The 18325-nt window shown below is 43.9% G+C and overlaps 1 protein-coding gene across 1 annotated transcript in view; it reads left to right on the forward strand.

Annotated features, from left to right (window-relative positions):
• The window catches only part of BSPRY (B-box and SPRY domain containing), a 34538-nt gene that overhangs the window by 14155 nt on the left and 2058 nt on the right, over positions 1–18325 (forward strand). Inside the window, exons 4-7 of the mRNA XM_024762184.1 lie at positions 653–751; positions 8135–8365; positions 9504–9529; positions 17394–17518. Coding sequence (XP_024617952.1) covers positions 653–751; positions 8135–8365; positions 9504–9529; positions 17394–17518 — 481 coding nt within the window. The remainder of the gene's footprint in view (positions 1–652; positions 752–8134; positions 8366–9503; positions 9530–17393; positions 17519–18325) is intronic.

The following is an 18325-nucleotide window of genomic DNA, read 5'->3' on the forward strand; positions in this document are numbered from 1 at the left end:
CTCTAACAGCAGTTCCTGTGAGTGATAAAGGTGATCTGGGTGGAATAGCAGAAGTAGAGGAGACCAGAAGTGGCCAGAGGAGAGATAGAATAATAAAGGGCCACCAGATTTAAGGATAAAGAGGGAAGTGGGGCCACAGAAGGGGATGATGGACAGTGAAAAGTGGTAAGACTAATGTATTGGTGACTCCATCTAAGCTGAAGAATTGTTGGAATGGAGATTCCAGGGTACGTGATCTAGAAGGATGGGAAGTGGTGGGCAGGGTGCAGGATCCTTGAAATGAAGATTTTGGAAGTTGTATAGTTTTCAATAATGATGAGGTCTGAGATAATGACCATGGGAGTGGGTGGCTGAGGTGGGGTAAAAGGAAAAAAGTCACTGGAATGGAGTGAGTGGACCAGTGTGGATCAAGCTAGTGGGGAGCAGTCGCATAGCACAGGGAGATCAGCTCAGTGCTTTGTGACCGCCTGGAGGGGTGGGATAGGGAGGGTGGGAGGGAGATGCAAGAGGGAAGAGATATGGGAACATATGTATATGTATAACTGATTCACTTTGTTATAAAGCAGAAACTAACACACCATTATAAAGCAATTGTATGCCAATAAAGATGTTAAAAAAAAAAAAGACACCATGGGTGTCATTTGTGTTGCAGAACAAGATTGTGGACCAGTGTGAGAGGCTGCAGTTACAGAGTGCTACCATCACCAAGTATGTGGCTGACATCCTGCCAGGGAAGAACCAGAGAGCAGTGGTAGGTAATTCTTCTGCTTTCCCTCTTCCTCTGGGCCCCCTCCTAGGATAAGACCTCAGCCTTAGGGGCTTGGACCAGTCTATGGTCCCTTCCCAACTTCACAGACTCATTGTGCTGTTAGCAAAGTTGGATGCCCAGGAAGGATGGTTTCCCCTCTCTCTGAGCCTTGGTTTTGCCATCTGGGCAGAGTGGATTATTCCCAGCACATATTTGGTGCAAAGACTCCTATAGAAGATGACTTTCTTCACGTAAAGGATCAGGAAGGGTAGCATTCCCTTATCATCTTAATTATTTTGTGCTCAGCCCCAGTATTATAAAATAACCTATGGATTTTACACTGCATATTCTTTATGACAATCTTATGCAGTAGATGGTAGTAACATCCCTGTTTACAGATGGGGAAATGGGTCCCGTAGAGTTTAAATGACTCACAGCCTCCTGCCAGAGTCAGTTCTATGAGCTGGGTCTTCTGACGCTCAGCAGGTGATCCCTCTGCGACACCTCACTGCGGATCCTTTATTCAGTTGACTCATTGCTACATCTTTACTCTCAAGTATGCCCTTCAAGGGCAGGGGCTATGAATTTCTTCCTGCACATCCCCTCTCTCATTCCCCCAAAGTACATGGAGCAGGCTTGGCACTGTTTTAGTATTGGGTTGGCCAAAAAGTTCGTTCAGGCTTTGCCATACCATCTTACGGAAAAACCCAAACGAACTTTTTGGCCAACCTAATTAAAAATAAATAAATAAATGATTTTGATGGCAAGGAACAGAACCCAGTTGAACTGGTATAAGCGAAACAGAGAATTTCTTGCCCTGATACAAGTCTTTCAGAACCTAAAGGGGACCAGAACCAGGAAGGAGCAAGCTGCTAGAAGTCTAGGCAGCTATTCTGTGTACATCTCTGCTTTTCTCTGCACGATGATTTCTTCCTCTCTCACTCTCTTTTTCCTCAGCCTTTTTATTTTCTTGTCTTAAATGCACTGGCTAAGACCTCAGTACAATGTCAAATAGAAGCTTTTGTCGGGGAATACTTACGACATTTTGCCATTTATTTAATTATTTAACAAATCTCTGTGAGCACCTACCACACACCAAGCACTGTTGGTCTATGTGCTAGAGATTCCACAGTGAACAAAACATACGAAAGTTTCTGTTTTCATGAAGCCTATATTCTAGTCAGGGGAGAGGGGTAATAACAAATAAAATATATGCTATATCAAAAGGTGATAAGTGCTATGGAGAAATATAACAGGAAGGGGGATTGGTCATGTTGAGGATGGGGGTTGTAATTGCATATGCTGTGATCAGGAATCACCTAGTTAAGAAGATTGATATTTGCACAGAATTTACGGGAGGTGAGGGAATGGACCATATATCTGGGGGAAGAGTGTTCCAAAACGGGGGAAAGGCAAGTGCAGAAGCCCTGAGGTGGGGGTGTACCTGGCAAGGTGGAGTAGCAGCCAGGAGGCCTATGAGGTTGAAGCAGAGTGAACAAGTGAGAAGGCAAAGGAGATGAAATTAGAGGTGAGCAGTGCAGGGAGCTGGGTAGAATCCTCACTGGTCAAAAGGCTGGGTAAAAGGCTGGGACTTTGCCTTTTATTCGGGGAAGGTGGGAAGTCATTAGAAATAAGACAATATGACTTAAGATTTAAAAGGAGGGCTCTGGCTGCTGTGCTGAGAAGTGACCATAGGCAGCAAAGGTGAAAGCAGGGAGACCAATTAAGAAGCTGTTGCAATAATCCAGGTGAGAGACATGAGTGGTTTGTGTGTGTGTGTGTGTGTGTGTGTGTGTGTGTGTTTCTTTTTTGAAGGAAGAAACCTCAGGATTTGTGGATAGATTGGATGTAGGCCATGAGAGAAAGGGAGGAGGGGTCAGGATAACTCTTACTTTTTTTCATTTGAGCAACTGGAGTGATGGAGCAGCCATTTAACAAGGTGGGGAAGGACTGTGTGTAGAGTGATGGTTGGTGGAGGAGGAGATTAGGAGTTCAGTTGTATATGTGTTAGGTTTGAGATGCCTTAGACATCCAAATGAAGATGTTGAATAGGTAGCTGGATATATGAGTTGGGAGAGGGCTGGGCTGGAGACATAAATTTGAGATTCATCAGTGTACAAGTGAGTGAATAAAGTGAAAGCCATGGGAAAGGATGAGATCACTAAGTAATTAAGTACAGATAGAAAAAAGCAGGGGGACTTCCCTGGTGGTCCAGTGGTTAAGAATCTGCCTTCCAATGCAAGGGACACGGGTTTGACCCCTGGTCAGGGAACTAAGATCCCACATGCCACAGGGCAACTAAGCCTGCGCACCACAACTAGAGAGCCTGCGTGCCACAACTACTGAGCCCATGTGCCACAACTAAGACCTGACACGGACAAATAAATAAATAAAAAGTGGAAACAACTTAAAAAAAAAAAAAGCAGGGGTCCAAGGACTGAGGTCTAGGGCACTTCAACTTTTAACCATTGAGAAGATAGGAACAGGCAAAGTAGACCAAGAAGTAGCAATCAGTGAGCTAGGAGTAAAACTAAGTGTTGTGTCCCACAATAGGTTTCAAGGAGGTGGGGGAGATCACTGGTGTCAAATGTTGCAGAGAGATCAAGTCAGGTGAGAAATAAGAATGGACTATTTAGTAACACGCTCATCATTGGAGATCCTGACAAGAGGAGTTTTGTAGAGCATTGCCTTGAAAGTTTGATTAGCATGGGTTTCAGAGAGGATAGGAGAAGAGCAATTTGGGATAGTTGGCTTAGATGACTCTTGAGGAACTTTGCTGTAGAAGGGAGCTGAGAAATGGGATGATAGTGGAGGGGGATATGGGATCAAGAGGGTTATATGTTTGCTTTGTTTTTAAGATGGGGGAAATTACTCTGTGTGTGTATGCTGATAGGAATTATCCAGTAGACAGGGGAAAATTAATGATGCAGGAGAAGAGGGATAATCTGGTATAGCAAAGGGGGTGGGATCTCGTAAATAAGTGGAAGGGTTGGCCGTAGGTAAGAGCATGGGCAGTTTATCCACAGAATTAGGGAAGACAGAACGTATGGACACAGGTGCAGGTAGATGGGTGGATGACGGGTAGAGCTCATTGAAGTTCTCTTTTGAATGCTTCTATTTTCGTTATTATTTTCTCTTTATAATTTTTTTCCTTCAAGTTTTTAGGGATTTATTCTGTTGTTTGTTAACTTCCTGCATTGAACACAGTCTATTTTTTTTTTTTTTTTTTTTTTTTTTTTTTGTGGTACGTGGGCCTCTCACTGTTGTGGCCTCTCCCGTTGCGGAGCACAGGCTCCGGACGCTCAGGCTCAGCGGCCATGGCTCACGGGCCCAGCCGCTCCGCGGCATGTGGGATCCTCCCGGACCGGGGCACGAACCCGTGTCCCCTGCATCGGCAGGTGAACTCTCAACCACTGCGCCACCAGGGAAGCCCCACAGTCTATTGATTTAAGTCTTTTTTCACTTTCAAAGTGATCATTTAAGCTATATATTTCCTTCTAGATATTGACAGAGGGACATTCCACAATTTTGATATAGTATTTTCAGTTTCATTCAGCTCTAAGTATTTTAAAATCTCCATTATGACTTTCTTGTTTTGCTATGTTATTAGATTTTTTAATTATTTTATTATTTATGCTTTAAAATTTCCAAATGTATGTTTTTTTTTTTGTTTATTTTTACTGATTTCTAACTTAACTGCATTGTGATGTGTATGATAGCAGTTGTTTGAAATTTGTTGAGACTTGCTTTATGCCCTAAAGGATGGTCAATTTAGGTGAACGTTTCACATTCACTTGAAAAAATGTGTAGGATTCTATATATGTCTATCAATTAAGCTTATTGATAGGTTCAAATCTTCTCTATATTTACTAATTTTTATTGCCAGATTTATTGATTACTGGCAAAGGGCATTTATATTTTCATACTATGGTGTGAACTTGTCTATTTTTCTTTATAATTCTGTCAGTTCTTTTTATATTTTGGTGATATTTGTTAAATGTGTATATTTAGATTTGTTATGTATTCCTGGTAAAACATCCCTTTTATCACTTTGTAGGGACCTTTTATGCTCAGGAATTCTTTTTGTCTTAAAAACTATTTTTTTTTTTTGTGGCACGCGGGTCTCTCACTGTTGTGGCCTCTCCCGTTGCGGAGCACAGGCTCCGGACGCGCAGGCTCAGCGGCCATGGCTCACGGGCCCAGCCGCTCTGCGGCACGTGGGATCTTCGCGGACCGGGACATGAACCCGTGTCCCCTGCATCGGCAGGCGGACTCTCAACCACTGCGCCACCAGGGAAGCCCTTAAAAACTATTTTGTCCTTGTTTGTTACTAGGCTAACAAGTGTTTTCCAGATATTTTGCTTTCTTTCCTTTTACTTTCAACTTCTTATGTTCTTATGTTTTAGGTGTGTGTCTTAAAACTGGATTTTGTTTCCTTTTTTAAAAAAGTCCATTCTGATAATCCCTGCCTTTTACCTAAGGAGTTTAATCAATTTATCACTATTGTGATTGCTGATATACTTGGATTTATGGCTATCATTTTATTTTACGTTTTCTATGTAGTCCACTTTTTCTATGCTTTTTTTCTTGCTTTCCTCCATTCTGTTGAGTTAATCAACCCCTCCTCCCTCCTTTTTCCCTGTGCTAGCTTGAAAGTTATACCTATTTACAGTCTATTTTTGGTCCCCTTAAGATTTTAACACAAATAAATAATGTCTAGAATCAACCTGAATGATACAAGTACCATAAGAATGCTTTCAGTCAATAACCCCTCAGGTCTTACATGTTGTTGTCAAATATTTTAGTTAAAGTACATCTTTTAATAATTCCCTCATTCATAGGAAGTTTTCCATTTTCATTTATTTATTTATTTAGGCTGCACCATGTCTTTAGTTGTGGCATGTAGGATCCTTTGTTGCAGCACGTGGAATCTTTAGTTGCAGCATGTGGGCTCATAGTTGCCACATGCGGGCTTCCCAGCTGTGGCTTGTGGACTCCTTAGTTGCAGCATGCACGCGGGATCTAGTTCCCTGACCAGGAATCGAACCCAGGCCTCCTGCACTGGGAGCATGGAATCTTCTCCACTGGACCACCAGGGAAGTCCCAGAAGTTTTCCATTTTTGATCAGAGAGGTCTTTATTGTGCTCCAATTTTTGCATGATGGTTTAGATGAGTATAAGATTCTAAAGTAAATCACAAGCCCTATTCAGGGCAACTAGTTGAGTCCTCAGCTCTTGATTACACTGGTTTTCAGTTTCCTCTCTACTTTGGGACTCCAGGGGATTTCCTTTCCCGAGCTGCCAGAGTAGCTTTACTTTTTTAAAAAAATTTTTATTTATTTATTTATTTATTTATTGGCTGCATTGGGTCTTCGTTGCTGCGTGCGGGCTTTCTCTAGTTGCGGCAAGCGAGGCTACTCTTCACTGCGGTGCACGGGCTTCTCACTGCGGTGGCTTCTCTTGTTGCGGAGCATGGGCTCTAGGTGCGCAGGCTTCAGTAGTTGTGGCTCACGGGCTCTAGAGCTCAGGCTCAGTAGTTGTGGCACACAGGCTTAGTTGTTCCCCAGCATGTGGGATCTTCCCGGACCAGGGCTTGAACCCGTGTGCCCTGCATTCGCAGGCGGATTCTTAACCACTGTGCCACCAGGGAAGCCGTAGCTTCACTTTTTTTTTTTTTGCGGTACTTGGACCTCTCACTGCTGTGGCCTCTCCCGCTGCGGAGCACAGGCTCCGGACGCGCAGGCTCAGTGGCCATGGCTTACGGGCCCAGCCGCTCCGCGGCATGTGGGATCCTCCCGGACCAGGGCACGAACCCGTGTCCCCTGCATCGGCAGGCGGACTCTCAACCACTGCGCCACCAGGGAAGCCCCTGTAGCTTCACTTTTAAAAGGATGTTTTGAGCTATTTTTCCAGCACTTCTGTGTTTTGTTCTGGGAGGGATTTTAGTTTATTCAGGCATATCTTTGGTGAGCAAAGTTTTCTTTTTTCTCTGCTATTTTTTTCTGGGAATGACTCAAGAAACATGTTGAAATTGACTGCAGCCTTCTTGTCCGGGAGTATCTGGTGCATATTGGGTCTGTCCTTGATCCTGATCACAAAGTACAAATGTGGCTGCAGAGACCCACCCATGGGAAAGGCACTGAAGTGGCATAGAGAGAAGAGCAATACCTAATGTAATCAAATATTTATGTGCTGGGCCTTGTTCTATTTACTTTATATGTATTAACTCATTTAATCCTCACAATAGCCTTATGAGGTTGGTACTATTATTATCCTCATTTGACATATTAGAAAACTGAGGCACGGGGAAGATAGTAATACGCTCAACGTTCCATAGATAGTAAGTGGAACAGCTAAGATTTAAACCCAGGCACTGTTTCTACAGCCTAATTTCCTAACCACTGCGTTACGTTGCCTCAAAAGAACACTGGAGTTGGAGTCTGAATCTCTGGGTTCACTTAGCCATTCAGTTAGCCACTCTGTCTTCTCCATTGGGCAAATTGTGGGTCTCAGTTTCTTCTGAAGCAGGTCTTCAGGGGCAGGGAATGAGGAGAGCTGCTGGCTACCTGTGACTTTCTGGCATGAAGGAAACAGTTCTGCTCTCACCTGTCTGGCAAGAGTGCAGGAGCTTCATACAACAATGCCTTTGTACCAGATGGCATTGGTACAGAGGAATAGTGTTGGACTGAGAGTCAACAGAACTGGGTTCTAGCCCCTGCTCTGCCATTGACTTGGCATGTGAGCACTACCAAGAGATTTTTTACTAGTTGGAAGAAACTTTCCCATTCAGTCATTCAGTAAATATTTGAGCACCTACTCTGTGCTAGATGCTGTGCTACCTGCTAGGGGACACATGTTAACTTCATTGACTTAAAATTGATTTCAGCCCTCCTGTGTGGAAGGTGAGAATTCTATCATGGAAGCAGTTAGAATGAACAGATTTGGGAAGTAATGAGCTTTTTGTCCTCAGCCATGGCCAAAGTATTAACTGGACTGCTGTTGATGTGCATCCTGTTGATGGGGAAGACTTTTTAGTCCTTTCTGCTCTGCAATTCTATGACTCTCTGACCTTGGTCTCTTGACCTTGGGATTTCCAACTGTGAAAAGCAGGTGATTCCAGCTGATCTGTAAGTCCTGCCCAGCTCTTTCATTCTGTCATCTTAGCTCCATGAGATATGGCCTGGATGTCTGGATCTCAAAGTTCTTTACCCTAAACCACATTTGGGAAATCTTAGGGCTCGGATGGTTTAAGTACTGTTTAAGCACTGCCTTTACTGTACCCATGGCAGACATTGCTAATCAATCTCAGCACTCCTTCCGGCTGAGCCCAAGCCCTCCTAATCTTGCCTGGGGCTCTGCCAGGACTCCTCATTTTACCTTTTGTCAGAGCACAGCCAGTGCAGCACGGGAACTGGTCATCCAGCGGCTGGGTCTGGTGAGGAGTCTGTGTGAGAGCGAGGAGCAGAGGCTGCTGGAACAGGTGCACGGTGAAGAGGAGCGGGCCCATCAGAGTATACTGACACAGCGAGTACACTGGGCCGAGGCACTGCAGAAGCTCGACACCATCCGTACCAGCCTGGTGGACATGCTCACCCATCTGGATGACCTCCAGCTGATTGTAAGTCAGGCAAGGGTGAAGACACAGCCAGTTGGCCAGACTCCCCCAAGGTCTGAAAACATCGAGAATGTTTATTGGTAGGAAGTAGGTGGAAAATGATAATTTGGAAAAGGGATGAGACAGGGCAATAGAACTATATGGATTTTTTTTTTGCACTTGGTAATTGTTCTTTCAATAGTGAGCAAATGTTTACTGAGTGCTTACTGTATGCTAAGCATTGTGCTATGGGGTGGAGGTATAGGATACAGCTGTCAGCAACTCACAGCCTTATGGAAGAGACAAATGTATAGAACTGATAATTAGGGTATGGAGGGATACGTGCTATGGTAGAGGGCACTACTGGGATGTGGGGCCCCTGCAGTCCAGCCTTGAGGGAGTGGTAGTCAGGGAAGGCTTCCTGAATTAAGCAACTTAGAAGCTGATGCCTGAAAGACAAGAGTCACAGCTTTATTAAAGGAAGTGGGGAGGAGGAGAGAGACCAGAAGCTTGAAGAGAACACTGCACTGACAAGGGGTCCATACAGAGCTCATCCTCACTCCTAACACCCAGAAATTACCATGGCCAATATGCTGGTACATATGCTTTCAAAGTATTTTATATGTATATGCAGGTACCTGCAGTTCTAAGGTGACAGTGCTCCATCTGAGTAGATGTGCCAAGCAGAGAAATGAGAATGTGGAACGACCAAGCTGTCCCACTGCAGTTCAAGGGGGGAGGTTTCTGTGACTGTCCCAGATTGTGCGTTTATTTCATTACACAGCTTCCATGTGCCGAGCACATTCTGCCCCAAACCTTGGGACAGTCACAGTAGAAGATTCAGAAAGAGTCCTAGCTGTTGAGCCGGTGACAGGCTTGGTGGGAGATGAAATGTTGAGTAAATATGTGATTGTCCTGAAGTGTAGCTGAGGGAAACCCAGGATGCCATGGGACACAGGGGACAGAGGGGTTCACTGTTGGGGGAGGTATGTAAAGAAGGATCCATAAAGTTTTGTGCGGGGTCTTAAAGAAGGAGTAGACGTTTGTATTCTAGAGTTTCTGTCCACGTGGAGCCCTCCATGCAAGTTGATTATATTTAAGTCTTGATGACTGCCTGCTGGGTTTCTGGTGCCAAGCCTGACTCTGCTTTCTTTTCTCACAGCAGAAGGAGCAGGAGATTTTTGAAAGGTGAGTATGGCCCCCGGTATTTGCTTGGGCAGTCACGGAAACCACGGCCTTAGGCCTCTACTTAGTCCATTGCCATCAGGCCCCGCTGCTCCTGGGAGGAAGCTCATGGCGGGCAGCTGAGTACCTTCCCTGAAGCCAGGCTCAATGGACAAGGGTCTTCCTGCCCCTAGCTTGGAGAGCCACTTTAGACCCATGTGGAAGGGCAGTGAAATAAATAATGAGTCAGAGGCTTGCCATGGGCTTTCTTAAATATTATCCTATTAAAAAAACGTACAGTCACCCTGTGGAAGGGGTTTCCCACCCCCCTCTACAGGTGAGAATGCTGAGGCTGAAAGAAGGGAAGGGACTTGCCTAAGCCCCAGAGCTGGGGCTTGGACCCACACCTGACACCTGACCCAGAGCTGGGGCTTGGACCCACACCTGACACCTGACCCAGAGCTGGGGCTTGGACCCACACCTGACACCTGACCCAGAGCTGGGGCTTGGACCCACACCTGACACCTGACCCAGTAGTGTCTTCTCTACCTCACTTCCCCGCTCTCTGATGAAAGAATCTTTGAAATTTAAGTCTGCATTACCACTCAAAACTTCATTTTAATTATGCAATAATAAAAGAATTTCACCAGACCCTAACTGAGTTCTGAAAGGTTCTGAGATCCAAGAGCCTGAGGAAGTGGCCAAGAGGGTGTAATTTTCCAGGCAAAGAAATTAAATTCTTACACTGTGTGTGTGAGATTTCAGAGCTGTACTTGGGGAGCACAGTCTATTCTTCTTTATTTTTATATTTAAGTTCAATAGCAATACATGTGCATGGGAGAAAGAAAAAATTTTTCACCAGTTTAAAACCATTTAAAATTAAAAATGTCTCCATCACCTCTTCCCAATCCTGTTTCCAGTGGTGATCAGTTTTAACAGTTAGATGTGTGTCTTGTAGGCTTTCCTGTGTTTAGTCATGGAAGAGTGTGTGGGATTCTTTTTTCCTCTTAAAATTTTTTTTGAAAACGTAGATGGGATCGTTTTATACTTGTTTTATAACTTATCAGGCTATCTATCTTGGAATCTTTCCATATCAGTACATTTATATTTACCTCACTTTTTGGAAAGTCTTTGAACTATTCCACAGTACAGATGTTCCTAAATTTAATTTACTATCTCCTTACAATCTTTCCATGCTTCTGCTAGTCTTCTCTTTCTCCTTTATCTTCATCATCTTCCTTTAACAGTCTGTCCTCAATATCAAGCTGATCTAATTTTTGAAAAAATGTTTTATCTTTATTTTTTGTTTTGAAACATTTTAAACTTACAGAAAAGTTGCCAAAATAGTACAATGAACTTAGAAATATTTTATTTATTTATTTATCTATTTATTTTTGGCTGCTTTGGGTCTTCGTTGCTGCATGCGGGCTCTCTCTAGTTATGGTGAACGGGGGCTACTTTTCGTTGTGGTGCACAGGCTTCTCATTGAGGTGGCTTCTCTTGTTGCAGAACACGGGCTCTAGGCGCACGGGCTTCAGTAGTTGTGGCACGAGGGCTTCAGTAGTTGTGGCTCATGGGCTCTAGAGCGCAGGCTCAGTAGTTGTGGCGCATGGGCTTAGTTGTTCCGTGGCATGTGGGATCTTCACGGACCAGGGCTCGAACCTGTATCCCCTGCATTGGCAGGTGGATTCTTAACCACTGCGCCACCAGCGAAGCCCTGAACTTAGAAATATTAATTGATAATATTTGGCCACATTTGCTCTCTCTGTTCCTTATCTGTCTCTTTTTTCCTGTCTGTCATCCTGTCTGTCTATCTATCTATCTAATGTATATATAAAACAACTTATTCTTTTCTGACCTATTTGAGAGTAAGTTGCAGAAAGCACGACTTTTAATCCCTAAATACTTCAATGTGGATCTCCGAAGAACAGACATTCTCTTACATAACCACAGCATACTTATTTATTTATTTAATTTTGGCTGTGCTGCACAGCTTGTGGGATTTTAGTTCCCCAACCAGGAATTGAACCCGGGCCCTCAGCAGTGAGAGCGCAGAGTCCTAACCACTGGACCGCCAGGGAATTCCCCCATGGTGTACTTATTAAATTCAGGAAATCGCATGTTGATGTAATACTATTATCTAATATACAGTCTCTATTCAAATGTTGCCAGTTGTACTAAGAATGTTCTCAACAGTGTTTGGATTTCTTCCCCCGATCCATCTGGTCTTTTAAAATCTGTAATTGTGCCTTAACCTTTTATTTTCTAAACACTTTTAAAGAGTCTAAGGACAGTTTTATAGAATATCTCGCAATTTGAGTTTATTTAATGTTATCTCATGATTAGATTCAGGTTATGCATTTTGAGCAGGAATATTTCATAAGTGATGTGTCCTCAGTCCATCATACCAGGGGACACATAATGTCATTTTGTCCCATTATCAGGGATATTAGGGTTTTTTTTTAATAAATGTATGTATTTTATTTATTTAATTTTGGCTGCGTTGGGTCTTCGTTGCTGCACGCGGGCTTTCTCTAGTTGCGACCAGCCGGGGCTACTCTTTGTTGCGATGCACGACCTTCTCATTGCGGTGGCTTCTCTTGTTGTGGAGCACGGGCTCTAGGTGCACGGGCTTCAGTAGTTGTGGCACGTGGGCTCAGTAGTTGTGGCTCGCGGGCTCTAGGGCACAGGCTCAATAGTTGTGCTGCACGGGCTTAGCTGCTCTGCGGCATGTGGGATCTTCCTGGACCAGGGCTTGAACCTGTGTCCCCTGCATTGGCAGGCGGATTCTTAACCACTGCACCACCAGGGAAGCCCCAGGGATATTAATTTTTTTAATTGAAATATAATTGACATACAATATTATATTAGTTTTTTTTAATTGAAGTATAGTTGATATACAATATTATATGTTACAGGTGTACAATATAGTGACTCAATTTTTAAACGTTATAATCCAGTTATAGTTATTATAAAATATTAACTATATTCCCTGTGTTGTACAATATATCCTTGTAGCTTTTTTTATACATAATGGTTTATAATTCTTAATCCTGTACCCCTATCTTGCCCATCCCTCCTTTCCTCTCCCCACTGATAAACACTAGTTCTCTATATCCCTGTATCTTTTTTGTTATAGTCACCAGTTTTTGTTTTTTAGATTCCACATATAAGTGATATCATACAGTATTTGTCTGTCTGACTTATTGCATTGATCATAATACCCTCCAGGTCCATACATGTTGTTGCAAATTTCTTTTTTTTATGGCTGAGTGGTATTCCATTGTATATATGTACCACATCTTCTTTATCCATTCATCTGTTGATGGACACTTAGGTAGCTTCCATATCTTGGCAATTGTAAATAATGCTGCTATGAACGTTGGGGCTCATCTATCTTTTTGAATTAGTGTTTTGGTTTTTTGGGGGTATATACCCAGGAATGGAATTGCTGGGTCATATAGTAGTTCTATTTTTAGTTTTTTGAGAAACCTCCGTACTGTTTTCCACAGTGGCTGCACCAAGTTATATTCCCACCAACAGTGTATAAGAATTCCCTTTTCTCCACATCCTTGCCAACATTATTTGCATTCTTTTTTTTTTTTTTTTTTGCGGTATGCCGGCCTCTCACTGTTGTGGCCTCTCCCGTTGCGGAGCACAGGCTCCGGACGCGCAGGCTCAGCGGCCATGGCTCACGGGCCTAACCGCTCCGCGGCACGTGGGATCCTCCCGGACCGGGGCACGAACCCGTGTCCCCTGCATCAGCAGGCGGACTCTCAACCATTGCATCACCAGGGAAGCCCTATTTGCATTCTTTTTGATGGTAGCCATTCTGACAGGTGTGAGGTGATAGCTCACTGTGGTTTTGATTTGCATTTCCCTGATGATTAGTGATATTGAACATCTTTTCATGTGCCTGTTGGCCATCTGTTATGTCCTCTTTGGAAAAATGTGTATTCAGGTCTTCTGCCCATTTTTTTTTGTTTTTTTGTTGTTGAGTTGTATGAGTTGTTTATATATTTTGGCTATTAATCCTTTATGGGTCATATAAATCTGCAAATATTTTCTGCTATTCAGTAGGTTGTCTTTTCATTTTTTTGATGGTTTCCTTTGCTGTGCAAAAGCTTTTAAGTTTAATTAGGTCCCATTTTTTTTGTTTTGTTTTTTTGCGGTACGTGGGCCTCTCACTGTTGTGGCCTCTCCCATTGCGGAGCACAGGCTCAGTGGCCGTGGCTCACGGGCCTAGCCGCTCTGTGGTATGTGGGATCTTCCCGGACCAGGGCACGAACCCGTGTCCCCTGCATTGGCAGGTGGACTCTCAACCACTGTGCCACCAGGGAAGCCCCATTTGTTTTTATTTCCTTTGCTTTAGGAGATGGATCCAAAAAAATATTGCTACAATTTATGTCAAAGAGTGTTCTGCCTATGTTTTCCTCTAGGAGTTTTATGGTTTCCAGTCTTATATATAGGTCTTTAATACATTTTGAATTTATTTTTGTATATGGTGATAGAGAATGTTCTAATTTCATTATTTTACATGTAGCTGTTCAGTTTTCCCAGCACCACTTATTGAAGAGACTGTTTTTTCTCCATTGTATCTTCTTGCCTCCTTCATCATGTGGGTTTATTTCTGAGCTCTCTGTTCTGTTCCATTGATCTATGTGTCTGTTTTTGTGCCAGTACCATACTGTTTCAATTACTGTAGCTCTGTAGTATAGTCTGAATTCAGGAAGCATGATTCCTCCAGCTCTGTTCTTCTTTCTCAAGATTGTTTTGGCTATTTGGGGTCTTTTGTGTTTCCATAAGTATTTTAAAATTATTCTAGTTCTGTGAAAAATGCCATTGGTATTTTGATAGGGATTGCATTGAATCTGTAGATTGCCTTGGGTAATATGGTCATTTTAACAGTATTCTTCCAATCCAAAAACACGGTGTATCTTTCCATCTGTTTGTGTCATCTTCAATTTCTTTCATCAGTGTCTTATAGTTTTCTGAGTACAGGTCTTTTACCTCCTTAGGTAGGTTTATTCCTAGGTGTTTTATTCTTTTTTTTTTTTTTTTTGGTATTTTATTCTTTTTGATGTGATGGTAAATGGGATTGTTTCCTTAATTTCTCTTTCTGACAGTTCATTGTTAGTGTATGGAAATGCAACAGATTTCTCTATATTAATTTTGTATCCTGCAACTTTACCAGATTCACTGATGAGCTCTAGTAGTTTTTGGGTGGCATCTTGAGGATTTTCTATGTATAGTATCATGTCATCTGCAAACAGTGACAGTTTTACTTCTTCCTTTCCCATTTGGATTCCTTTTTTTTTTTTTTTTTTTTTTTTGAGGTACGTGGGTCTCTCCCTGTTGCGGCCTCTCCCATTGCGGAGCACAGGCTCTGGACGCGCAGGCTCAGCGGCCATGGCTCACGGGCCTAGCCACTCTGCGGCATGTGGGATCTTCCCAGACCGGGCCACAAACCCGTGTCCCCTGCATCGGCAGGCGGACTCTCAACCACTGCGCCACCAGGGAAGCCCTGGATTCCTTTTATTTATTTATTTTGTTGCCTGATTGCTGTGTCTAGGACTTAGTTTGCTTGTTTATTCACTTATTTAGTATCAATATAGACTCACTGATTCTTATTTTATTCAGTGCATTATAATCTGTTAGTACTATTATTGATTTTGATCTTCAAAATCTCGGATTTGGCCAGTAGGAGCCCCTTCAAGCCAGATCCTGTGTCCTTTTGACAACTCCTCATCATTCTTTGAGTACTTTCTTGCTTTCTGGCACAAGAAGATATCCTAGGCTCAACGTATTCTTTTCCTGCCTCAGCCTGGAATCAGCTAATTTCTCCAGAGTGTCTTGGGTTTTTTTAGTGGGGAATCGTATTTAAAAACCAAGATTGAACCATTAGGTGTGTTCATTGCTACTAATGCGTCATTGCTTCCAGGCTCAGCCCTGGCCTGCCACGGCAGCAGGTTCCCCTGCACAGACTGGGTATTCTGGTCCTGGCCAGGGCCCTGCTGTGTCCCAGCCCCATTTCACTCCCTTTGGGGTCACGAGTTTTCTCTTCTGTACCATGAGGTACCTGGACCAGCTGGTTCTCTAGGCTCTAGTGTCTACGATTGGCCTCAGATTTGCTCTGATGATGATTTAGCACGGCTGACTCCAGCTCCTATTTCCTCCTCACCTGTTGGCTGGGGATTCTCCAGAGCCAGCCTCAGTGTTTTGAGGAGATGGCAACAGAGCCTCTCTTGTCCTGACCACAAGGAGCCTTTGTAACCAAAGCCTGCTTTCAGCTTTTCTAGGGCTCTGTTAACCTCGCTCCTCCCAAGTCAGAGCAGTCAGTGTCAGTCTTAAAAAAAAGAGCTCACATCTATGAGGAGACATGCCCCACCCTCTCCCCCCATCCTCTGTTTATGGACAGAGCCACAAGATTTGGGGAAGAGAGTGTGTGCTGTCACTTCTCTGCTGCCTGAGCTCAAAGGCCATCTTTGGGATTAGAGACAGTGGGAACAAGAGAAGCCACTGCAATGAGAACCCCGCTTTTAATATATTTTCTACTAAAAATCAAGCTGTCAAGACAGGAAAATATTACTGGTTTTGTTATGACAAGAGAACAGGTAAGAATTGTGAATTCATAAAGGATGAAAACACAAGACATTGTTCTCATTATACATACAGTATACATAAGCTGATTAGCTGTGGACTATTAAAACATTTAAGACGTCACACACACATGTACATTGAAACAAGAAACACAGGACAATTTTAATCTTTGATATGTCTTAACTACCAAGAGAAAGAACATCACTGATTTGAGTCTAATTGTTTTCCTGGCATACAATCATTATATAGGCCAGGCCTAAAGCATACTGTATATTGTTAAAGACATCTTTAGGCAAATATAAACATTCTCATTTGGGAGCTTTTTCTCCCTACCCAAACTGGCTTTCTCAGAAGCCAGTTCAGAGGTCTGTGAAGCCCTGTGGCGAACCCTCACTTTGCCCCACACCCTTCAGATTTTACTTCAAGTCAGGGGAAGGATTATGTTGAATGGGGCCTGGATCCCAGCCTGGGTTTGTTCTGTTTTTGCATGGAGACAACAGTTGAATCCAGGTCTTCTTTTTAGCTTGGGTGCTTTCTCTGAATCTCCGTTCTTTCCTGTCAAATGGAATAACAACTGCCTCCCAGGTTATAGCAAAGATCATATGAGATTCTCTATAGAAAACAGCAAGCCCAGAGCCTGGCTGCTTAATAAATGGCAGTACTCCCCTCCTAAGCGTCTTATGTTCCCAAATCCCTTCCAACAAAACCCAGTCCCCCCTGTGAGCTGAACAGAGGTAGTTATTGGGAGCAAAGTGCTATGACTACTTTATGGTTGGGGTGATCACTGATAGTTCCTTCTTGCGTGACCCTTCGGGGCTGTTTGCATTTTAAGAGGAGAGGAATGGCTCTACCTTCTGACCACACCAGTAGATTTTGCTGCAATAGGTTTTGTAGGAAGGCAAAATTTTCTCCACGCAGGTCGGTGGAGCGGAAAGACTACGGCACAAGAGGCTCAGGTCCTCCTCCCAGTTCTGCTGCTAACTCACCAGAGACACTGGCAAGTTGCTTGCCCCATAGAACACACTGACTACAAGTTCTAATACTGGCACCAAGTATTTACCTCCCTGTAAACCGTGTGCCTTGCTGGAATTAAGGCTCCAGGGCATAGAGGGAACGCCCACCTTCTCTTTTGGCTCCACCCCCCTTGGGGGCTCCTATGTGGGGCCTGGCTGCCATTCTTTGTGTCACCCTCGTGGGACGAGGATTTGACTTCTGTCCCCATCCTGTATTGATCCAGATACATTTCCAGAACCTTCCTAAATCTCTTTTTTTTTTTTTCCTGCATAAGGACGGAGGAGGCAGAGGGCATTTTGGATCCCAAGGAGTCGGAAAAGTTAAACTTTAATGAGAAGTGCACTCGCAGCCCACTACTGACCCAGCTCTGGGCGACAGCCGTTCTCGGGTCCCTCTCAGGTTAGGAGCTGCTGGAGCCTGGCACCAGTTGGAGTAACTGGGCTTCTGTCTGTCTGTCTGGGGTTTGCTGCTGGGTCACAGTGGGGACAGGTGCATCTGGGATCTCAGGTTAAGCAACCGGTGATACTGGATGCAGGCTTGTCTATGGAGTCAAGGTTCTGGACAGGCCTGGGGCAGCTGGGCCAGGTCCTCCCTGTTTCCAGACCAGCCTGCTCTGTGCTTGGGTCTGGGATAAATCTTGTTCCTGGAAATTACGTCCTCCTTAAGTCCTGCCTAGTGCAAGAGCTCAGTATTATTTCTTGGAAACCTAGTTTCTCTTTAAGAAGATATAACTGATGGGCAACTGGAGAGCATCTTGAGCGAGAATTGAGCTTCCCAGATTCGTCTCACTTACTAACTTAACATTGATCAGGCCAGCTAACATGGTCTCCTGCCTCCAGGAATTCCCCGAGTGGGAGGGTTCTCAAAGCAGGCTTCCCCCAAGCTAGATGGAAGCTCCCACACTGCCCGTTGTGGTATTTTCACGATTCACAGAAAGGTTAGGTTAATGGATTGAATTTTTCTCAGTTTTAATCCTCCCTCCCTGTACGTTATCCCTAAAACGTTAGTACAAGCTATAGCTCATCTCCAGATTCTGGTATCCAATAGTGCCGGATCTGCCAGCAGTCCCATTTAGGTAGTTGTAGGAAACCGCATATCTGATGCTTCCAAGCCTCCAGGAACCGTGTCGCTAGGGCAAGTCTGATCTAGAAACTGCAGATATGCCCAACTAGAATGCGGTATGATCAGTGTTAGATGCTAAATGTA

This window comes from Neophocaena asiaeorientalis, unplaced genomic scaffold (genome assembly GCF_003031525.2).
Source record: "Neophocaena asiaeorientalis asiaeorientalis breed wild unplaced genomic scaffold, Neophocaena_asiaeorientalis_V1.1 scaffold78, whole genome shotgun sequence".
Classification (NCBI taxonomy): domain Eukaryota; kingdom Metazoa; phylum Chordata; class Mammalia; order Artiodactyla; family Phocoenidae; genus Neophocaena; species Neophocaena asiaeorientalis.